Below are 25,382 nucleotides of genomic sequence, written 5' to 3' on the forward strand. Positions count from 1 at the left end.
AGACCGCAAAGCCCATACTCTTTCTTATTCTTCCTTCCAAATGGAATTCTCAGGAATTTCACTGAACTAAATAAATAAAAATCTCTCCTTTAGATATTTTTACCTCTGCACATCCAAACCAAACAGACGTTATAAAACGAATACCTGGGGGTTTCGTCAGAATTTGAAAGGAATCTATTAAAGATTGCCTGCAAGGAAGCCACTGCATAAACTGTGTTTTGTAAATTCTTCTGTTGTAATTAATTAAGTTTTCTAAAGTTCAAAGAGAAAGATGGAAGACAGAAACCAGTTTTTATTGGTTTACAATCAGAATTCATGAATATACTGGCTTCTTTTTTGGTATAAGGAGAGAGCAGAGAGTAAATGTGGTAGGAAACTATGGGGGTCCACGGATCCAGACTTTAGCCTGGAATGGACTTTAAAGATGTAATTCAAACTTATAAATGGGGAAATGAAAACTCAAATAGCTTGAGTGACTGCTAGTTAACAGTAGAGCTGAGGCTAGAAACCTGGGTGTCCTGATTCTTAAACCATTATTCTTTCCGTGACATGAACCAGGAATCACTTTAGAGAATATTCCTTTTTCCTCCTCTTTTGACCCAGACAGGGATGAAAAAGTGAGAAAGCTTAACAAAGCATTAAGGATCATACACCATGATCAAGTGGGGTTTATCCCAGGAATGCAAGGATTCTTCAGTATATGCAAATCAATCAATGTGATATACCATATTAACAAAATGAAAACCATATGATAATCTCAGTAGATGCAGAAAAAGCTTTCCACAAAATTCAACACCCATTTATGATAAAAACTCTCCAGAAAGTAGGCATAGAGGGAACCTACCTCAACATGATAAAGGCCATATATATCAAACCCACAGCCAACATTGTTCTCAATGGTGAAAAACTGAAACCATTTCCTCCAAGATCAGGAACAAGACAAGGTTGCCCACTCTCACCACTATTATTCAACATAGTTTTGGAAGTTTTAACTACAGCAATCAGAGAAGAAAAAGAAATAAAAGGAATCCAAATCGGAAAAGAAGAAGTAAAGCTGTCACTGTTTGCACATGACATGATACTATACATAGAGAATCCTAAAGATGCTACCAGAAAACTACTAGAGCTAATCAATGAATTTGGTAGAGTAGCAGGATACAAAATTAATGCACAGAAATCTCTTACATTCCTATACACTAATGATGAAAAATCTGGAAGAGAAATTATGGAAACACTCCCATTTACCACTGCAACAAAAAGAATAAAATACCTAGGAATAAACCTACCTAAGGAGACAAAAGACCTGTATGCAGAAAACTATAAGACACCGATGAAAGAAATTAAAGATGACACAAACAGATGGAGAGATATATCATGTTCTTGGATTGGAAGAATCAACATTGTGAAAATGACTATACTACCCAAAGATATCGACAGATTCAATGCAATCCCTATCAAATGACCAATGGCATTTTTCACAGAACTAGAAAAATTTCACAATTTGTATGGAAACACAAAAGACCCTGAAGAGCCAAAACAATCTTGAGAAAGAAAAATTGAGCTGGAGGAATCAGGCTCCATGACTTCAGACTATACTACAAAACTACAGTAATCAAGACAGTATGGTACTGGCACAAAAATAGAAATATAGATCAATGGAACAGGATAGAAAGCCCAGAGATAAACCCACGCACATATGGTCACCTTATCTTTGATAAAGGAGGCAAGAATATACAGTGGAGATAAGACAGCCTGTTCAATAAGTGGTGCTGGGAAAACTGGACAGCAACATGTAAAAGAATGAAACTAGAACACTCCCTAATACCGTATACAAAAATAAACTCAAAGTGGATTAAAGACCTAAATGTAAGGCCAGACACTATCAAACTCTTAGAGGAAAACATAGGCAGAACACTCTATGACATAAATCACAGCAAGATCCTTTTTGACCCACTTCCCAGAGAAATGGAAATGAAAACAAAAATAAACAAATGGGACCTAATGAAACTTAAAAGCTTTTGCACAGCAAAGGAAAACATAAACAAGACGAAAAGACAACCTTCAGAATGGGAGAAAATATTTGCAAACGAAGCAACTGACAAAGGATTAATCTCCAAAATATACAAGCAGCTCATGCAGTTCAATATCAAAAAAACAAACAACCCAATCCAAAAATGGGCAGAAGACCTAAATACACATTTCTCCAAAGAAGATATACAGATTGCCAACAAACACATGAAAGGATGCTCAACGTCACTAATCATTATGTGATTAGAGAAATACAAATCAAAACTACAATGATGTATCACCTCACACTGCTCAGAATGACCATCATCAAAAAATCTACAAACAATAAATGGTGGAGAGGGTGTGGAGAAAAGGGAACCCTCTTGCACTGTTGGTGGGAAAGTAAATTGATACAGCCACTATTGAGAACAATATGGAGGTCCCTTAAAAAACTAAAAATACATTGCAGCACTATTTACAATAGCCAGGATACGGAAGCAACCTAAGTGTCCATCGACAGATGAATGGATAAAGAAGATGTGGCACATATATACAATGGAATATTACTCAGCCATAAAAAGAAATGAAACTGAACTATTTGTAGTGAGGTGGATGGACCTAGAGTCTGTCATACAGAGTGAAGTAAGTCAGAAAGAGAAAAACAAATACTGTAGGCTAACACATATATATGGAATCTAGAACCAAAAAAAGTGGTTCTGATGAACCTAGGGGCAGGATAGGAGTAAAGATGCAGACATAGAGAATGGACTTGAGGACACAGGGAGGGGGAAGGGTAAGCTGTGGCAAAGTGAGAGAGTGGCATGCACATATATACACTACCAAACGTAAAATAGATAGCTAGTGGGAAGAAGCTGCATAGAACAGGGAGATCAGCTCGGTGCTTTGTGACCACCTAGAGGGGTGGGATAGGGAGGGTGGGAGGAAGACGTAAGAGGGAGGGGATATATGTATACATATAGCTGATTCACTTTGTTATACAGCAGACACTAACACAACAATGTAAAGCAATTATACTCCAATAAAGATGTTAAAAAGAAAAAGAGTAAATAGGCATAAGGGATCTTATTGGGGTTTTAAAATGAAATGTTTTAAAACTGATTTATGTTGATGGATACACAACTTGCTAATTTCACTAAAAGTTATTAAATTGCACACTTGAAATGGGTGAATTAAATGTTTTGTAAAGTATGCCTAAAAAAACCCCCAAAACTATCAAGACACTAAGAATCAGGTTATCCTGGAAAGAGGTCAAGAAGGTAACTGCAGAGGCTGGAGCTAGCAAAGCGCAGGAAAAGATAAGGTCTTATCTAAAGCAATTAACAGTAAACTGGCAATTAGAGGCTTTTGTTACTTGTGTTTAGCTGAATGCTGTGAATAGTAAGCTTTTTGAAATTCTTGGCCAGATCAGAACCTAGAAAGTGAGGACTTCTAACCTCCGTTGAGTGTGAGACAAAAAGGTAATTGTTTTTATACTTAACTTGGTAGAAAAAAGAAAACAAAAACAGACGAGAAATCAAGATATCAGCTGGGGTCCCTGGGGTCCCAATTCCAGGCCCTGGGAAGACCAAAGCTCACCCCCTTGGTTTTTGTGAATTGTCCTGAAGGGCTTTCTAGGTTTCTAGACTTCTTTTTTTTCTTTCTAATATTAGAAAGTGAAGTCATCCTTTATTCCTCTTTTCTTCACATGCCACATCCAATCTACCACAATGCAGAATATGATCACTCCTCACCAATACCACCGCTAACATGCTGGTCTGAGCTACCAGCATCTCTCCTAACTTCTTCCCCTGTTTCCATTCTTGCCTGCCCTCCCCCGCTTTTCTTATGGCCGTGCCACACGGCATGCGGAATCCTAGTTCCCCGACCAGGGATATCGAATCCGTGCCCCTGGCAGTGGAAGTGTGGAGTCCTAACCACTAGACGACCAGGAAAGTCCCCGGTTTCTAGACTTTTGAGACTTTGCTTCCATGTGTAAATTGAGTAGAATTTACTAGAGAGATGGAAGGGGGGGTTTACATCCCAGTAATAGGGAATAAATTTGATGGGAATGGATGGGTTACTATCCAACACTAACCTGGCCCCTCACCCCTTCCCTGTCTCAGCTTCTCTCCATCAGGCTGGCTTCTCTTTCCTGGTCTTATTTCTCTCCTCCCCTCTCTCTGCTCCCCCTCCACTCCCCTTGCAGGAGCAGAAGCAACAAGGTCTTCCTCTAATCTCCAGCCTCAGCAGGCTTTCCTCCTCTGGAGCCCAGGTGCCTGCAGCATCCAAGCCCTCGAGGTGTCATCCCTCCCTACAAGCCCCTCAGCGGCTTTCCCCCAGGGAGACAGCTCCCTCCTTCCCCTTCCCAAAGAGGAATCGTGGGGTCAGCTGTTAAGATTTAACAAAAAAATTTTTTTCACGTCTTTACACAAGATCGGAAAATCTCTGAAGTTTAAGATGGTACCCGGCTGTCCTGTGGTGTTTATATTTTTTCATTGCTTTGTTCTGTATAGAATTTTGTTATAATAACTAATGGTAATGGGCATTTCCTGATATTTATATAATTTTAATAAACCACCTTCAAAATTACAAAGCATTAGTGATCGGATCTAGGCTTTATTCCCATCTTCTATCAGTGATTCACTCTAAAAGGTGGTTCAATGAAGCAGCTATGATGAGGCAGTGCTAGAATTAAAAGGGAAATCAGGGGCTTCCCTGATGGCGCAGTGGTTAAGAATCTGCCTGCCAATGCAGGGGACACGGGTTCGAGCCCTAGTCTGGGAGGATCCCACATGCCACGGAGCAACTAAGCCCGTGAGCCACAACTACTGAGCCTGCGCGTCTGGAGACTGTGCTCCACAACGGGAGAGGCCGTGACAGTGAGAGGCTCGCGCACCGTGATGAAGAATGGCCTCTGCTCGCCGCAACTGGAGAAAGCCCTCGCACAGAAACGAAGACCCAACACAGCCAAAAATAAATATATAAACTTATTAAAAAAAAAAAAAGGGAAATCAGGTACCCTTGTGAGGGGCAGGCTTTGAGAACGCAAACCTAATGATAATAGAAAACATCACCAACTCACAGCAATATACGTGGATTTGAAACTGTTTCCTGGAGAATGTTTCCGATATGGGGAAGAACTCTCACATTTGAAGGCTCTAAGTAATGACAGGCAAAAAGTGAAAATGTCTCAGTGGCCTGACAGCCACGCCCTGGAGAGATGGCCTAAGGAATATTCTTTGTACTTTACATCCGCGCTTTTTTTCTTTCCTTCCAACTCTTTCATTTAAAAAAAAAAAAATACATTTATTTATTTATTTTTGGCTGCGTTGGGTCTTCGTTGCTGCACACGGGCTTTCTCCAGTTGTGGCTAGTGGGGGGCTTCTCTTGTTGCGGAGCACGGGCTCTAGGCGCACGGGCTTCAGTAGTTGTGGCTCGTGGGCTCTAGAGCGCAGGCTCAGTAGTTGTGGGGCAAGGGCTTAGTTGCTCCACGGCATGTGGGATCTTCCTGGACCAGGGCTGGAACCCGTGTCCCCTGCATCAGCAGGTGGATTTTTAACCACTGCGCCACCAGGGAAGTCCCCAACCCTTCCATTTCACAAAGCTTTAACTCCTCCAAGTATCACATACCCCTTTGCCACTTAGAGGGACAAGGAATACTCCAGTGTTCAGGCCTCAGGTCCTTCCTGGGCTTTGGTGATCTGTCCTTCTCATCCTGGCTTTATAACGTGTTCCCCTAAGTTTGCCTAGTCACCTGTTTCTCGAGTTCCTCCTGAATCTTCCTAGATAAACCTGTCTAAATGATGCAAGGATTTTCTATCTAATGAATACGGGATTTTCTCCACTGCAATCACACCCAGGCTGTGTCTACCACACTCTCTCTACAGCTGCACTTGTTGGAGTTTTATTTACTCCCTACTTTTCTTATGTCCCCTAAGTGAATTTCCTCAATACCCATTTCCTCTCCTCTCAGGCCCCACTGCCACTACTTCTTCATTTTCACAATCACCTTGCCTCATCTAGGAGGTTGCTCTTTTCCTCTGAGGGATGTGGTGGGCAGTGGGGCAAACTGGCACCTCGGGGGGAGGGGGCCTTAGCCACCTGCAGCCTGTGGTCCAAACAGCAGGCTTATCGCGGACACCATTACAGAGTCAAAAATCCTAGCTCACTTTTGGAGGGTTTAATTATGCCTTGTGCTCCTCAGAACTAAGCAGAAACAGGGATTCTCTCTTTTTTTTTTAACCTTTTTTTTCTTTTTTTTTTTGCCTCGCCATGAGGCATGTGGGATCTTAGTTCCCCGACCACAGATCGAACCCGCGCCCCCTGCAGAGGAAGTGCGGAGCCTTAACTACTGGACCATCAGGGAAGTCCCCAGAAATAGTGATTCTAATTAGCATATTTACAGAAATAATACAAGTAGATCGATAAAATTGTACACTTCACTTATTAATAGCTTAATGGTTCTCCATCATTGTTTAATTTGCCCTGGCTTCCCTTTCAGCTTTAATTAGCACAATTTTTGAAGTTGTTAATTTATAATGACTATTTTCACTTAAGCAAGGCCTGCTAGTGTGTGCCAGATGGTAAACATCAAAAACCCAGAGGGAAGGTTTCTGTTTAGCCTTTGATTTTTGTTTTGTTTTTATTAAGCCAGAGAAAGCTTCGATTCTGCTGATAATTTGTAAGCATACATCACCAACTTTTATCTTCCTTCAAATTCCCTGTTCTCCCCCAGATATGTCTTCTACTGCCGGCCTAGGAGGGGCCAGGGAACTAGGCAGAAGCATGCCTGAATGGCTTGGGTGATAAGCCTCATAAAGTTATTTTTCTCAATTAATGGTTTTCACTGACAATTTTACTGCTCTATTTTAAGCTTCCCCATTCCCTTGGGCATCTGTACATATGTCTGTGATGAGCCTCACCCAGTCCCACAACACTGGCTCCTCAGAATACAGACTACCCTATCTTAAAAAGCTCATCTCTCTTTTTGGAACATAACACTTGAAAATGCATTTAAACAGAAAGTAATTGAGCTTTAAAGGAGAACTATAAAAGTGATTTATTCATGAGTACACACTTATTCCTCTCCCAACTGACACCCATTTTATATTAATTTTCCTTGAGTGTGTATCTGCAGCCTTTTTCTAAATGTTTACTACTAATAGAAACTGTTTATTCCACCCTTATTCCCTTCAACTTTGCTCCAAAGATTCTCATATGTGCTGAAAGGGATCATTGGGGGTACAGAACCACAATTTGGGAAAGTCTGCTATGAAATAATAATGCTCCCTAGTCATAATCACTAACTTTTATTAGGTAGTCAATTAGCTATTTTTTAATTAGGGAAAGAAAAGAAAATTCTTAATTCATTTTTTCTGAAGTTATTTGAAATGCACTTTTATAATCATGTTCCATTGGTGGCAGGAAAGCTATGGAAATCATGCCTTTTTCTTAGATTAGTGGAACCTTCACCCTACAGATAAGTAAGTTCTGTAGAGAAATTTCTATAGGCTCTCCTCCCCCCACCCCAAAGGACTCACAGAAGAAGAAAGAACCAATGATAATAATGCTCCCTTTATACTGTACAGTTTTCAAAGCAGATTCATACACATCAGTTCATCCAAGCTTTTTTCTCTCTCTCTTTTTTTAAACAGGTGGGAAAACAGAGGCTCAGAGAGATAAAATAAAGGGCATCTTCAAGGTCACACAGTTAGTCAGTCAGTGTCAGAGACTAGGATTTAAACCACCACTTGATGATTCTGATTAAAAACAAAAAATTCAGGGACTTCCCTGGTGGTCCAGTGGTTAAGAATCTGCCTTCCAATGCCTGGGACGCGGGTTCGATCCCTGGTTGGGGAGCTAAGATCCCACACGCCCCAGGGCAACTAAGCCTGTGCGCAGCAACTTCTGAGCCCACACGCTGCAACGAAAGATCCTGCAGGCCGCATCAAAGACCCTGCATGCTGCAACCTACACCTGACACAGCCAAATAAATAAATTAAATAAATAAATAAAATTTTTTAAAAATTAAAACAAACAAAAACACCAAATTCAATCTTGCAAATAGGATTAGAGATCCAGCAATTATCATTAACATTATGTTGGGGAATCTTTTGTAAGAAATACTTACCAGTGACTGTGCTTTTCCTAGTTTAGATCTGTCCTGTGATTTATTTTTCTTATCACGTGACTGTCGGTTGAAATCTGGGGTCATTTCGTGTCTTTTCCTTCTTCTGTAAATCGGAAAGCATTGGAAAAATTATAAATATCATTTTAAAGCTTTGGTGGTTGGCATAGCTGTTTGTCCATTTGATTTTGTTGTACCTGTGGTTTAAAAGATTGTCTTCACTCAGCTGGAAACAAGCCAAATATCTATCAATAGAGAATGGGTACAATAAACTGACACATCCACACAATGGAGGACTGTGAATTGTAAAAAGGAAGGCAGAATATTTCTTTATATAACTGTGGAGTGATCTCCAGGATATATTGTTACATGAAAAAAGAAAGGGGGATAAAGTGGTATGTATTGTGTGACACCATTTCTTTCAGAAAGGGGTGTGTGTGTGTGTGTGTGTGTGTGTGTGTGTGTGTATTTGTTTATATATTTTTAAATGGAAGGACTGCACCACGACATTTTGAAAACTAGTTACCTATCAGGAGGATTCCTTTGTGGTCCAGTCAGGAACAGGGAACAGTATGGAGGGGTCAGAACAGAAGCTAGACTTCTCCAAATACACTTTGTTTTGTGTATCTGACTTTGGAACCATATCAAAATTATAAAATAAAATGAAGGAAGAAAATTCCCAAAAATCTAAAAACAAAATGAAACAAATGATCTTATCTCTCCAGTTGGTGGCATTACCCCACATAAAGGAATTACTTCGTGGGACTTTAACATAGTAATTTGTCTGAATAGTCTTAGTAGAATATATCCTAAGGACAAAAACACAGGCAAAGAAATTTTAAACTGTTTTCAGCAATCCTGTTGTTTGTATTAATACTAATATTTGTTTTCTAAAACTATTGTATGTAATAGGACAAAGTAGGGATCCACAAACTACAGCCCAGAGGCCAATGCAGACTCATGCCTGTTTTTGTAAATAAAGTTTTACTGAAACACAGTCACTCTTACTTCTTACATATGGTCAATGGCGATTTTCAGGCTGCAGTGTTGGAGTTGAGCAGTTATGACAGAGATATGTCCTGCAAAGCCTAATGTATTTGCTGTTCAGCCCTTTCCAGAAAAAGTTTGCCTAAAATAATGGACTAAGGCAATGATCATCAATGGCCACTAACATCACAAAAAGAGAGACAAACAGAAACCATGTGCCTCATGATGGAAGTACCTGAGCATTACATACTCAGGCCTCCAGATCTGAAGACTGGTACTTGTACAGGAGACAGAGGAACATGCTGGGAGTACAGTCCCCAAAAACCAGAAGATGAGAAGGTCTGTAGGATAAATGACCTGATTTCTATAACAAACAAATTGCAAGGGAAAAAAAAGGAGGGCAGAGAAGAAACCTATGGATCAAAAAAACCCAAAAAACTTAAGTGACACATGGACCAAATGTAATATGTAGACCTTATCTGGAACCTGATTAAACAAATCAACTGTTGAAAAATATCAAACCCTTAAGAGACATTCAAGGAAACCTGAAAACCGACTTGATTCTTGATTGATTATATTAAGGCATCATTCATTGACTTAGAAGTGATATGGTATCATCTTATGATTTTTAGACAGAGTCTATCTTTTAAGGAGAGGCCTTGAAATATGTATGAATGAAATAATATGACGTTTGGATTTGTCTCCAAAGTAACCAGGGGGAACAGCAGAGTGGGTGAGGAATGAATGAAACCAGACAGGTCATGTGTTGGAAACTGTTAGTGCTGGATGGTGGTTATAAGAGGTTCTATTCTCTTTACTTTTGCATATATTTGAATTTTCATTATAAAAAGTTTTATTGGGACTTCCCTGGCGGTCCAGTGGTTAAGACTCCATACCTCCATTGCAGGGGGCCCGGGTTCAATCCCTGGTCGGAGAACTAAGAGCCCTCAAGCTGTGCGGCCAAAAAACAAAACAAACCCAAAAAAGACCAGCTTTGCCCAAATATTTCCTGATACTTAATTTTCAAAAATTTCCACCAGCTTTTTTTTTTTTTTTTTTTCGGTACGCGGGCCTCTCACTGTTGTGGTCTCTCCCGTTGCGGAGCACAGGCTCCGGACGCGCAGGCTCAGCGGCCATGGCTCACGGTTCCAGCCACTCCGCGGCATGTGGGATCTTCCCGGACCGGGGCACGAACCTGTGTCCCCTGCATCGGCAGGCGGACTCTCAACCACTGCGCCACCAGGAAAGCCCTCCACCAGCTTTTAATTAAGAAATTTCAAACATACAGAATAGTTGAAAGAACAGTAAAGTGATTACCCATATACTCTCCAACTAGATTCAACAACTGATAACATTTTGCTATTTTTGCTTCATCTCTGTGTATGTGTATATATATTTTCCCCTCCCCTGGGCCATAAAAATGTAAATTGCAGACACTTCATTCCCCAATACTTCACTCATCTCCTAAGGTAAAGACATTTGCCTACCTAACCACACTAGTGCCATCATACCTTAGAAAATGAGCAGTAATTCTTTAATGTCATTTTAATATATGGTCCATATTAACTTTCTGCAGTTAACCCGAGTGCCCATTATAGTCTTTCTTTTTTGAACCAGATCCTGCCTAGATTCCAACTGCATTGGTTTGTTATGTCTCTTATGTCTAGAACATTTTCCCCCGCCTCTTTTTTCCCCCTACAGCACTGACTCTTGGAAGAGTTCAAGCATCTGGTCTATTTTAGTGAATGTAGCACATGCACTTGAAAAAAAATGTTTGTGGAACTGTATGTTTATCTTTTAAAATCTTTCAGTTTTTGCTTTCTGTACTTTTAGGCTTTGTAATTACGTACATATGCATTGCAACAGTTATGTCTTTCTGTTTAGTTTATAGATCCCTGTATCATCAAATGAAATGTCCCTCTTTTTGTTTGGGAATACTCTGTCTTTATGTCTATTTTAACTGATATTAACGGTCATTCTAGCCTTCTTATGCTTCCTCTTTGTATGGTACATCTTTTTCTACCACTTTATTTTTAAGTCTAACTGTGCCTTAGTATTTAAGGTGTAGCTCTTGTAAAAAAGCATACAGTTGGTTCTTGCCTTTTTTACCCATTCTGATAATCTCTGCCTTTTAATTGGAGTGTTAAGTATATTTAATGTAATTATTGCCTTTCACAAATAGTATTTGAGTCTCACAGAAAACTCAGGAGACTATTGGTTTTTCTCAGGTTAATGTACCATTCATAAGCCTAGGTAACTAAATTTGCCTCTCTCTAATTTACCAACCTAGTCCAGACTAAGGGCCACATACAAACTTAGACACTATCCTCAGGGATACACCGACCAATACACAGTTAATACATTCACAGTGGTTCCAAATTCAAGAGTTCAAAAGGATATACAGTGAAACTTTCCTGTCCATCCTTGTCTCCAACTTACCGTTCTCCTTGAAGGCAAATGGTAGTATCAGTTTCTTGTGTTTATTCCCGAGATATTGTATGTATATAAAAATATGAATGTGTATATATGTATCTTTCTCCTCCACCCATTTAAATGTAAACAGTAGTATTTCTTTCAAACTCTGTTTTATACCTTGTCTCCCCGCCACCTCCCCCGAACTTTCTAAATTATCAGCAAACTATTTAGACTTTTTCTGATACAACTAGATGAATGTGAAGTTCATGAATCAAAAGGCTACACTTCCTTTGAAATCCACCATTTAATGAGTATTGCAATGATAGTCAGTGGTAACAAAGACGAGTAAGGCATAGTCTGTGCTCTCAAAGAGCTCAATTGTTGCTTAATTAGGGATACCACTCTCATCTCACCTCCAAAGGACCCCAAAGTAATTTGAATGTTCCTAAGTCATCAAGCCTTCTGGGATTACCCTTTCCTTTTTTAGCCAAATAATATCCTTTTAGAAGCCATCCTACTAAAAAAAAAATGCTTACTTACTATGTGTCAGGCACTATTATAAGCATGCTACATATATTAATCCTCACAGTGATCCTATGACTTGGGTATTACTACTATTGCCATTTTACAGAGGTGGAAACAGGCACAGAGAGGTTAAGGGACTCCCCAGGGTCACACAGCTAGAAGTGTGGGAGTCTGGATTTGAACCCATGCAGTATGGCCCCTGAGCCTGTACACTGTCACTATCTTATGCTGCCTTGATGTTAATCTGTTGAAATAGAACCTAAAATTATGAAAAATGTATTAAAACATTTTCAAATTTTGTTTTCTTAATTTCTTGTTTATCCTGTGTGCATGCGTGTGTGTGTGTGTGTTAACAAATGAACAGATACATATGTACATACAGATGTATATTTTCTTACTCTCTTTTCTTTCTACATTATGTGTAGGATACTAGAGACACTCTTTCGCAATTTGCTTTTCTCACTTAACTATGTACCCTGGAAATCACTCCTTACCCGTTCATAGAGATGTTCCTCATTCATTTTTACAGTTGCCTAATACTCCATTGTGTGAATGGACCATACATAGTTTATTCAACAAACACTCTCCTATTTATGGGCACTTAAGTTATTTCCAATATTTCAAAGTCATAAACAATACTGCAATAAATATCCTTGTGCTGACGTACTTTTGGTGTTTTCAAGGTTGATTCCTAGAAGTGGGATTGCTGGGTCAAAATAAATACAGATATTTTTTGCTGGATGCTGTACAATTTTTCTCCACAAGGTTTGCACCGATGTATATTCCCACCAGCAGTGTATGAGGGTGCCTGCTGGCCCACAGCCTCACCAACAGAATATATTGACAAACTTTAAAGTTTTTGCCGATCAGAGAGTTGAAAAATGGCATATTTTGCAACGTTGTGCAAAAAGCAACACTGGGAGGATAAACCAGAAACGCACGAGATTTGTAAGTGGGAATGGAGTGGAAAAGATGAGTGTGCGGTAGAGTGGAGGAGATGGAGGGGGTGATTCTCTGAGTCCACCTTCTGTACGCTTTTTGTATAGTTTTACATAGTTTTAACTCTAGAATCACGTAACATACTCACATGGGGAAAGGGATATTTAAAGAAAAGAACCCACATGACTTTTGAACACAGTAGTATGAGTATATACCCAGGCTAAAGGCAAAAAGAACCAGAAACAAATATTGAATTCTAGTTAGATTTGTTTCGATAATGATATGAGTTAGCAATTCTGAAATTACTTTCAGAATTTGTTAAGTAAATATATACTCTGTGTATGTACTATATATAATACATTTTATATAAAATTATATATGTACATATAATATATAATCAAAATTATATATGTATATATATGGAGATATGTATATGGAGATGTACATATTTGTATATCCCTCCCTCTGTCACAGAAGGGAGATACAACTGTGGAAAAGGAAAAGGAAAAGACTAGAATGAACCTTATGGTACTGGATTGGAATTTGAGGTATTAAAATATTAAAAGAAGCTGTAAGGAAAGCATTACAGCTACAAAATGCAAACAAATCCTAAAGAACCGGACAAATTTACCAATAATGGTTCATTTACTTTTCAATTACTTTTTGCTTCTACGTAGTGAAAAGCATTTGTATTTCACAGTAAGTTCTGGTTTCATCTTTTCATAGACTGAAGTGTCAGTAGATTGTTTCTAAAAGCAAAAGAAGTGGTGAAGGGCATGACTCTCACCCTTGCCAGCTTTGCTCAATGGGGTCACAGTTGTCCAGGTAATTGAAGCGAATGATATCAGTTGGATGTTTGTCAGAGGATCGCCAGGGTGGGAGTTCTTTCTCCCCTGGGTGGTTCTTCTTTCTCAAAGAGGAAGAGGACCGGAAAGCTGATGAAGGGGATGACTTTTCCTCTGGAGAACTGCTTGTAACTGGTTGAACATCAGCGATCACAAACCCATCTTTTGGAGGTGTCTAGAAGAAGAAAATTAATTATTTCTGTTCCCAAAATACTATAATAATAACAGAAGTAAAACAAAGAACATCATCATCACCGTGATGGCAATGATAATGGTGACGATGATTATAGCAGCCACCAACCCAGGACTACTTGCTATGTGCCAGGCACTGTCTCAGAAGTGTTCATGCGTTACTTTATTTAACCTTCACAATAACTCTAAAAGGTAATTGTAACGACTCCCATTTTACAGAACAGGAAACTGAAATAGGATAAACTAATTAATTTGCTCACTACTACTACGTAAGTATTGACCCAGGGTCAGAATTTGAATCCAGGACTATCCTGCTTCAAGTCCACACACTGAACCTCTCTATCCTGAACTGTCCCCTCTCCTACAATATCATTGTACGGTTTTCCACAATTGCAGTTAATTTATTCATAAAAATATACACATTCTAAAAAAAGTACCCCAGCCCTAAGTATACCTAAAACAGAGACAATTTCGATTATGTAGGGGTAGACTTCATAGATTTTTTCAGTTATCAAAACTTCAGCCATTCGCAAAGAATACTTCTGCTTTTTTTTTTTTTTTTTGCGGTACACGAGTCCTCACTGTTGTGGCCTCTCCCGTCGCTCCGCGGCATGTGGGATCTTCCCGGACCGGGGCATGAACCCGTGTCCCCTGCCTCAGCAGGAGGACTCTCAACCACTGCGCCACCAGGGAAGCCCTGAATACTTCTGCTTTAATTGCCCCAAATGAAAATCTATTTTTTGTGTATAAAATTCATAAGGTTTTTATGTGGTTGTAGCCTAAGGGAAGTGGTAGTGGTATGCTGAGAAGCCATTAAAGGTTTAATTTTTGTTCTTTAAGAGATTAGGGAACCTTTGCTCAGTAAATTGGTTTGCTTGACTTGTTTGTGAAAATTAAAAAATTCCCCAGTCTCTCCAAGCAGAGTCGGTTAATTTCTTATCCTTGTTTCAACTGTTCTTTGTATATATTTCTACTACCAGATAGCACTTAGTATTCAACGTTGTAATTATTTGCTTGTCTGTGTCCTGGGCCACTAGACTAGGCTTCCAGAAAGCAGGGTTAAGACCATTGTACTCTTAGCACCTAGCACATAACAGTATTTAATAAATATTTACTCATTTAGTGAGTGATTGCAATTACTAGAGTAAGAAGACATTTTACATTTATATAACTGATAGCTCATTACTGGTTTAGTATTAATATTTTGTGCAGATCTCATTTTAAATGGACATTCAGGGAATTCCCTGGTGGTCCAGTGGTTAGGACTCTGTGCTTTCACTGCCTAGGGCTCGGGTTCGATTCCTGGTCAGGCAACTAAAATCCCAAGCCACACAGACACGCAGACAAAAAAATGAAATAAAAAAAGTAAATAAAATGGACGTTCATTTCATTTCTCTGAGTTCATATTGAATGAAATCTGTCTGTTTTTGCTGGAAGAGGTCTTGTTTAACACCATTGGGAATAAATAATACATGATAATAAAAAGCAATTTCAGGGAAGAAAATTTAGGCGTGCATGCTACTAACTATATATAAATAAGCGTCATTAATTCTGAAAAGTACACAATATTTGACCCATTAACAGAATAGGTAAGAAAGAAAAACTGATGACTTTTCTGTTAAGTAAACAAAAATCTTATTCCCTTTACCCAAAGTCTTTTTGAGAATTTTTAAAATCGTGAATGTTGAAAAAATTTTGAATGCTTTTGTTTGCATATATTGAAATGACCATACATCTTTTCTCTTTTATTATGTGAATTACATGGATTGATTTTTGAATATTATGCCAAATTTATTCTCCTTAGATACATCCCACTTGGTCATCATTTATTATTCTTTTTTTATATATTACTGGATTTAATTTGCCAATATTTTTAAAGGATATTTATGTCTGTGTTCATGAGGGGTATTGGTCTGTGGTTTTGTTTTGTTTTCTTTTAAAGTCTTTATCTGGTTTTGGTATAAAGGTTATGAGTTGGGCAGTGTTCCCTCTTCCTCTATTTTCTGAAAGAGTTTATGTAGAATTGGTATTAAAATTGGTATATTAAAAAGTACTACCGGGCTTCCCTGGTGGCGCAGTGGTTGGGAGTCCGCCTGCCGATGCAGGGGACACGGGTTCGTGCCCCGGTCCGGGGGGATCCCATGTGCTGCGGAGCGGCTGGGCCCGTGAGCCATGGCCGCTGGGCCTGCGCGTCCGGAGCCTGTGCTCCGCGGCGGGAGAGGCCACAACAGTGAGAGGCCCACATACCGCAAAAAAAAAAAAAAAAAAAAAAAAAAAAAGTACTACCTACAGAAATTTAATACTAAGCAAAGATGTGGCAATTTTCTTGCATCAGAACTATTCATTATTTTAAAATATAGTTATGCATAAATATTTTGTGGAGAAAGAGTTATTGCTGAAGACGAAGCATTAAAGTCAGTGTTGTACATAATACTCAAAACCTTTTTTCATTCTACAAGTTGGTTAATCACTTTTCTCTCCTCTGCCTCAGACCAGCCCATGCTTCAGCCATTGAATGCCATTTCCTGCCTACAATTGAGAACGAGAGTCAAGAAAAGCCTCATGGGGACTTCGCTGGTGGCGCAGTGGTTAAGAATCCGCCTGCCAATGCACGGGACACGAGTTTGAGCCCTGGTCCAGGAAGATCCCACATGCCGCAGAGCAACTAAGCCTGTGTGTCACAACTACTGAGCCTGCGCTCTATAGTCCGCGAGCCACAACTACTGAGCCTGCATGTCTAGAGCCCGTGCTCCGCAGCGAGAAGCCACCGCAATGAGAAGTTCATGCACGGCAACGAAGAGTAGCCCCCGCTCGCGGCAACTAGAGAAAGCCTGCGTGTAGAAACGAAGACCCAACGCAGGCAAAAGTAAAAATAAATTTTTTAAAAAAGAAAAGAAAGAAAAGTGTTTTGATAAAAAGTCATAGCTATTGTAATTTTTTAAATAACTTGTCTACCAGTTCAGTTTAAAAATTTCTTTTTTTGGCTTCCCTGGTGGCGCAGTGGTTGAGAGTCCGCCTGCCGATCCAGGGGACGCGGGTTCATGCCCCGGTCCGGGAGGATCCCGCATGCCGCGGAGCGGCTGGGCCCGTGGGCCATGGCCGCTGGGCCTGCGCGTCCGGAGCCTGTGCTCCGCAACGGGAGAGGCCACAACAGTGAGAGGCCCGCGTACCGCAAAAAAAAACAAACAAAAAAAATTTCTTTTTTAAAGAAATCCTCATGGAGAACACCAATTATTGAACTCAGAAAGACTAGTTTTATCATTGCGATTATAACAATATTAATTATGCATAGTTTATTACTCTATTAAATGCAGATGGATTCTTCTTCGAGCAAACAATAGAACGAAACCTAAATGAGCACGCTAAATAGCTCAGGAACTGACTCTTCATATTTCAAACGGATTCTTCAATTTGAAAAGGATTCACTGCAGCTTTTTTACAGAAAACCCCTGTGGTTTAAAAAATGATTAAAAAATTTTAATTTACACATAATTTTTCAGGAACTCATCTACTGTACAAAACTGCATAACTCCGTAAGTATATATTAAATCATGCCATAAAGAAAAAGCTCATAAAAATTTCCCATAAGTTACCTAATTAACTGTGACTCCAAGAATGAACATAAACATTGGTTATAATGCATGCAAAAACCACTAGAAAATATTATGCTCAGATTATTTACTTTTTAGGATTATATGTACATGCTTTACATTGCTAGTTTCTAGGGTAAAAAGAACTTTAACATGCCCATATGCCCTTCCCTAATTACTAATTTATTGCAAAACTCTTCTTTATAAATGATACAAAAATAAACTTCAGCTCGTCTGGTAGAATCATAGACAATTTGAATCAGTTACGTAAAGTGTGATGACCCATAGGTAATAAGGACAGCACACTCCCCCAGAATCCCAGTGTCAGAACTCTGTGGTATAAGCGCCAGAGACACAGAAATCCAGGAATCTGAAGAGCGAGGAGCTCCCAGTCCTAACCTGGGTGGAACTGTGGTTTGGCAGTGTCAGGTGACAGTTCTCAACTCACATGGATACCTTGAAAAGCACCATCAAGTTCTCAGAAAAGGAGAATTTTAAAGTCACGTCGATAGTATACTTCCTATGAGTCAACTGCCTTCCCCAACTTCAAGATTGATCATTTAGTCTTAGTTCTAGCATTCCTACATAGTGGATGTTTGTAATTTTGTTGCTTCTTTCCCCAAATTTACCTTGGGCTTGGTAACATGGAGTTCTTTCACCATGTGAATATAGTGTTTCTTCCATATACCCTGCTCAAAGGGAGTTGGAGAGAAATTGATGTACCAGTTAAACCGTAAACATTTGAGCATCCAGAGCTGATCCAGTTCCGTTAAGTTCTTCCAATGCCAGCTCACCTGGAAAAACAACAAAAATGTAAAAACAAAACAAAACAAAAAAAAAATGTAAAAAAACCCCAAAAACTATTCAGTTTACATGCTCACTTTCTCTAGGTTTTGAGCTGTCCCTTTCCACCAAATCACAGCTTAGTTACCTACTGCCTAAAGTGCTGCCTAGCCAGGCAGAAGGATTTTTTTAATGTTAATTCAGACTTAGAATCAGAGTCAACTAATGTTTATTGAGCACCTATTAACCATTCTCATAGCAACTTAAGGAGGGAAGTATAATTATTATTCTCATATGGCAAATGAGGAAACTGAGGCTCAGATAGACTTTGGAACTTCCTAAAGGTTCCTGAAGGTCTCCATATGAAAGTTATATGAAAGTTACAGAGACTCTGGTTGGCACATTGCTTATTCTTTTCATGATATGCTTCCTTTTTTCCCCTCCATTCTTATGATTTAACTAAATATAAACTTTATAAAGGGAACACCATTGCTAATACTATATTGGAGTGTCCTAAATAGCCTTTAAGTTTCAATAGAGCATTAAGTATTTGTTCTATACATTCCATTTCCATAGCTTTAGTGTCAATCCTACACATCCAGCAAATAGTGGAGGTGACCCTATTATGTGTAGTAGCACTTACAATAATTTACTCCAGGTGTTGAGTAAGTCGTGTTAGAAACTAGAATCGAGTCCATATATAAAGTTGAGACTAGGCATTCTATGTCTCTTATCAAGAATTGCAAAGAGGACAGCTAACCTTCAAACTCAAATTTCATCCTTGGAAAACTGGCCTTTTTTCAAGATTAACTATATAATGAATAATGTTTGAGTGCCCCCCAAATAAGCAGAATACTCTATAATGGAACTTGCTACCCATCCATCCATTTATCTATCCCTCTCTTCCTCCCTCCTTGCGTCCTATCATGTCTAGGATTGTTTTACGCGCTGAAGATGAGACGTGCAGGAGAGAGGCATAACGGAGAGGGCACAATTAGAAGTAATGACAGGTTCAGGAGCTGGAAGGAGGAAAAAGCTTAGAGGATCTGATAGAGCCCTGAGAGCAGAAACAGAAATCACATCTACTTTGTTCAACCAGACATGAAACTACACAGACCTTAATCTCCGTATGGTTAGTTAACTCAATTCAATCGAGAGGTGAGGTTTGGGAAGGAGGGGATGGGGAGAAAAGTTGCTCAATTCTCATTCTTTTCCTCTGAAAAGAGGAACCTTAGATCTGGTTTAGACCTGGGTATTTAAGTTGGGGGTCCCCCCACCGGGATAAATAAAGTTTTCTTTTCGTTGTTTTTTAAACTAAACAGGAATGAGGAGAAGGGTAGGTAAGAACTTTCAAAACTATAAGACAGACACTTCCCTGGTGGCGCAGTGGTTAAGAATCCTCCTGCCAATGCAGGGGACACAGGTTTGATCCCTGGTCCGGGAAGATCCCACATGCCAGGAGCAACGAAGCCCGTGCGCCACAACTACTGAGCCCACGCTCTAGAGCCAGCAAGCCACAACTACTGAGCCTACGTGCCACAACTACTGAAGTCTGCGCGCCTAGAGCCTGTGCTCTGCAACAAGAGAAGCCACCGCAATGGGAAGCCCGCGCACCGCAATGAAGAGTAGACCCCGCTCACTGCAACTAGAGAAAGCCCGCGCGCAGCAATGAAGACCCAATGCAGCCAAAAAAATCCCACAAAGTTAACAAAACAAAACAAAAAACTATAAAGCATCCCCCACCATATTTTTAAACAGCTCAAAGCTCATTTTGGTGCAATGACTTTACTGTTTACTTTAAATCTAGCTGAAGAACAACTGCTTCACAGTCAATTCTGGGAATAAAATACGATGCTGAAATCTTGCAAGACTGACATATGGTGCACATAGATGAGAGGATTAGTTAATTTAAAATAACATCTCCCTGGAATGATAACATTCTCATTGTGAAACACTTGGAAAATTCTGAGAAGCTTGAAGAAAAACAATACCCATAACCCCATCAATCAGAGATGACCATTATTAACAACTTGGTAGAGTTCTTTTCCTTGCCATCTGTTTCCTAGGCATATACGAAACAAAACTGGGAAACTCTGTATACAATTTAAAATTATGCTTTCTTCATTTTACACATAATAAGCATCTTTGTTCTTCCAAAACGTGTTTTCTAATAGCTGCATAGTAATTCATCATATGACTGTATGATATTCTCTTATTATTGGGCATTTAAAATGCTATGTTGGGGACTTCCCTGGTGGCGCAGTTGTTAAGAATCCGCCTGCCAATGCAAGGGACACGGGTTCAAGCCCTGGTCCGGGAAGATCCCACATGCTGCGGAGCAACAAAGCCTGTGTGCCACAACTACTGAGCCTGCGCTCTAGAGCCTGCGAGCCACAACTACTGAAGTCCACATGCCTAGAGCCAGTGCTCTGCAACAAAGAGAAGCCACTGCAATGAGAAGCCCACGCACCGCAACGAAGAGTAGCCCCCGCTCGCTGCAACTAGAGAAAGCCCAGGCGCAGCGACGAAGACCCAACATAGCCAAAAATAAATAAGTAAATAAATAAATAAATGTATTTTTTTTAAATGCTATGATTTTTTTTCTTTTTCTTTTTAAATATTTATTTATTTATTTTCTTATTTGGTTGTGCCGGGTCTTAGTTGCGGCAGGTGGGCTCCTTAGTTGTGGCATGCATTTGGGATCTAGTTAGTTGCCTGACCGGGATCGAACCTGGGCTCCCTGCATTGGGAGCACGGAGTCTTAACCACTGCACCACCAGGGAAGTCCCGCTATGCTTTTTTTTTTTTTTTTTTTTTTTTGCGGTACACGGGCCTCTCACTGTTGTGGCCTCTCCCGTTGCAGAGCACAGGCTCCGGACGCGCAGGCTCAGCGGCCATGGCTCACGGGCCCAGCCACTCCGCGGCATGTGGGATCTTCCCGGACCGGGGCACGAACCCATGTCCCCTGCATGGGCAGGCGGACTCTCAACCACTGCGCCACCAGAGGAGCCCCCGCTATGCTTTTTTAAAAAATTGTTTCATTTTTGGAATAAGTAATATGTGTACATTAATACTAAATTCAAAGATACCAAGGGGCACACGGTAAAAAAGAAGTCTCTCTCATCCCTATCATCTAGCCACTCACTTCCCTCCCTGGATGTAACCATTGTTACCAGCTTCTTGTGTGTCATTCCAGAATATTAACAGATATGGATATACTCTTTTTTTTTTCTTTCCAAAATGGTAGGACAACTCTGCACTTTTGCTTTTTTCACTGATGATATATTGTGGAGATGGTTGCAACCGGTCCCCTATTAGCAGACACTTCCATTGTTTCCAACATTTTGCTACTACAAACTATGTTGCAATATTCTTACACAGACATAATTTTTGCATGTGTTGAAGTATGCCCATCAGACAAATTCCAAGAAGTGGAACTGCTGGGGCAAAGGGAATCTTTATTTAAAAATTGAATGCTACAAATTGTTCTCCATCGTGGTTGCATCAATTTTTCTACCAACAATATATGAAAGTGCTTGTTTCCCCACACCTCCACCAATATAAAATAGTATCATTAAAAAATATGACTCAATCCATCTGAGTCATGAAAGATGGTATGATAATGAGGCTAAACATTTTACATATTTTAGAAATATCTGCTTTTCTTTCTGTAAACTACTTGTTCACTTCCTTTGCTCATTTTTCTGCTGGGTTGTTTTTTTTTTCTTAATGTAGATTTATAGTAGTTCTTTAAAAAATAAGGAAATTAGCTCTTTGCTGGCCATATGTTTTTCTCCCTGTGTACTTGGGCCCCCCGGCAGTGAAAGTGCAGAGTCCTAATCACTGGACCACCAGGGAATTCCCTCCTTTGAGTACTTTAATGGTTTCCTTTAATTTCATATCAATCTTTTATCCTTCTAGAATTTTTTTCCAGATAGCTGCCCAATTGCCTCAACACCATTCATTGAATAATTCATATATCCTACTGCCTTCATTTTCTTAATCTTAAAAACTAAAGTTACCATGTTACATGTATGTGAATGCAAAGTAACAGGTAATTTCTAGTCTTACTAGACTATGAAAAGAATCAACAAAATGACTATCAGTTTTATATCTTAAATAATATACGTTAATACACCATGGAATTGCTTGTAAGAAAATAATGGTCAGATCCTTTCCCAACCTCACCCCTGGGAGCACATCTGCCCACTCTGAAGACTTTTAGTCTCATATTCTTTTGTAATTATTGCATGAGCACCTTACTTTAAGCTTTTCTATTTATGAATGGCCTGCACTCTACAGTTTGGGATTTTACTGTAGTTCTGTGCTGTGCAATATAAGATTATTCTGCTGATGAACCATTACATACATGTGTATTTGTTTCCCCAGCTAGTTAATACTATTTTGTAGATACTTAGTAGTGTCTTACACTTTTTCCTGCTCTTGAGCACTAAATGCAGAGTCAGACACAAAGGAGATGAGGGTTAATTCAAATTGTACAGACTAATCATACTGAGCATCTCATCTACTTCTTGGTTTTGTGTACGTGCTGGTTTTTTTTCTCAAGTTTCAGCGTTTTGTCTTTACAAGATGCCATACACCGCTTCTTTGTCTTTACCTGTGCACAACGACAAAGGCTTCGGGGATCCAGGAAAGAAAAGATATATAAAGATAACACCCTTGGAAGCTTGGTAGTAAAATCCAGAGCTTCTGCTGGAATTTTTTCCTGAAGCTTTCGACAGCAGAACTTTTGCTGTGACAGGGAGCAGCGTTCTAACAGCCCTGTCAGGATTCTTCTCCTTTGAGAGTCTGTCCATTTGTCAAACTGGGGGAAAAAAAAAAAGGAAAAGAAAATTTAAAAAGCTCCAGATTTAGTCTGACACCAGAGATGCGTTGTAAAAAGAAGAGATAAGAATGGCATAGAAAGTGAGTTTAGTAATTTATTCCTAATGAATAGCATGTATTTCTTTCCCTAGCTAGTAAATTACACGTTTTACCATTTATCTGCCCTTTCTCATGTTTGCGTGGGTGAGCCCATGCAAGGCTGGGGTGTGGACACAGAAGTGCGCTTGACCTCAAAACTTGGAGTTACATAAAAACAGTAAGTTGAGAGCTGGCCATATTCATAAACTGAGAATATATATACTTATAAAATACAGATCTTCCTCAACTTCTGATGGGGTTACGTGCCGATCCACTCATCATAAGCTGAAAATATCATAAGTCGAAAATGCATTTAATACACCTAACCTACCAAACATCCTAGCTTAGCCCAGCCTAACTTAAACGTGCTCAGAACACTTCCATGAGCCTACAGTTGGGCAAAATCATCTAACACAAAGCCTACTTTATAATAAAGTGTTGACTATCTCATGTAATTTATTGAATACTAGACTGAAGGTGAAAAACAGAATGGTTGTCTCGGTACAGAAGGTTGTGAGTGTATTCGCTGTGTATCCTCATGATCGCGTGGCTGACTGGGAACTGTGGCTTGCTGGTTGCCCAGCATCATAAAAGAATATCCTACTGCACACAGCTAGCCTGAAAACCCTCCCCCCAAATTTACAATTTTAAATATGGTTTCTGCCGAATGTCTATCATTTTTGCACCATGATAAAGCCGAAAATTCACTAAGTTGCATCACCCTAAGTCGGGACCGTCTGTACAACCTCCAGAGAAGACACTTGGGCAGCCTCTCTCCCCCAACAGTTTCTGTATTAACTCGTTAGTGATTAAAACTCCAGGATGAGAAACGAACCTTTGTGTTCACAATCGGAGATAAGGTATAGCAAGCAAATATCCCTGAGAAGGGGAATATACAGGGTTAAAGTTCTACTAATATGTAAATGATTGATATGATTGCAAAGGAAAAGGTGATAGGGGGACCTGGGAAAAAAGTACCAGAGATAGGAAGGAGATGCCAAAGCCATCTGGGGCATGCCAAACAAGAGCTTTGGTTACGTCACAATTTTCCTCAGAGATAACCCCAAACCAGTCCCAAGATCAGTGACTGATCAGAGGTAAGAACTTGAGGGCTGGCCAAAACCAAAAGAAAGCCTCTTAGGGGAACACCTAGCTGCTGAAGGGGCCATTACCAGGGTCTAAATCTCTCTTCTTCTTTAGGCCGTTAGAGAAGAGAAAACAGGGAAGTTTGGGGCTACTTGTATTTTGTATACTATTGCATTTAACATATAGAGGTTTATTCGTTATTATAAAGTAATCAGAATTTTATAATAAACTTTAGTTGTAATCATAAAATACACTGACCACCTAAAAAGGCATATAAAGTAAAAATGTATTTTTGATAAGCCTTATGACAAGTCAACTTCGTTATAATCATAGGATGTATCTTTTTAGTTAGTAGGAATACTTCTTGATTAAAACTATTCACTGTTACAGATCTATTCAGTGACCCATGAATCTCACTTTGGAGACTATAATCCATGTGCAGGGGGTGGGGTTGGGGGGATGGGGAATCCTAAAATGAAAAAAAAACAACCCCAAAACCTTAACTTACAAATACGTGAATAAAATATATTCACATGTGAGTGTTCCCAGATTTCTTCTATGTTTGTTTCTGCACAGTCCATATTTTCAACTCCCATAAAATGAGACTTCTTTCCTTTGGGGTTGGATTATTAGAATGAATATAGAGAAGCTGGGCCAGAATGGCCAGGGCCAGGGGAAGGGTCAGGCCCAAGAAGCTGCTTTGATCTACAAAATAAAGAACCAACGGGGAGGCACACGGAGATAGAAGAGCTGCAGGGCTTGTAGGGAGTTTGAGGCGTTCAGACTGTAATTGCCTCTGCAGCAGTTATAGAGTGTGAGAGAACTGGGGAATGAAGGAAGGAGATGTGGGAAGTATTGTTATGAGTTTTGAATTGGATCCCCTGTGATTTTTCTTTGAGAGACCAAATGAATATTGGTATTCATTTTTAAAATTACTTTTGGGCAGTGCTATGTGGCTCTGTA

At 39.6% G+C, this 25,382-nt stretch overlaps 1 protein-coding gene across 1 annotated transcript in view; it reads right to left on the reverse strand.

Moving 5' to 3' along the window:
- Positions 1 to 25,382, reverse strand: part of FBXO16 (F-box protein 16) — a gene marked incomplete at its 3' end in the record, with an annotated part of 55,475 nt that overhangs the window by 9,757 nt on the left and 20,336 nt on the right. The window contains 4 exon segments of the mRNA XM_082842648.1: positions 8,138 to 8,240; positions 13,788 to 14,020; positions 18,257 to 18,421; positions 23,029 to 23,235. Of these exon segments, the coding sequence (XP_082698774.1) occupies positions 8,138 to 8,240; positions 13,788 to 14,020; positions 18,257 to 18,421; positions 23,029 to 23,235 (708 nt within the window).

This window comes from Leucopleurus acutus, assembly GCF_964270905.1.
Source record: "Leucopleurus acutus genome assembly, chromosome: 7".
In the NCBI taxonomy this organism is placed as follows: Eukaryota; Metazoa; Chordata; class Mammalia; order Artiodactyla; family Delphinidae; genus Leucopleurus; species Leucopleurus acutus.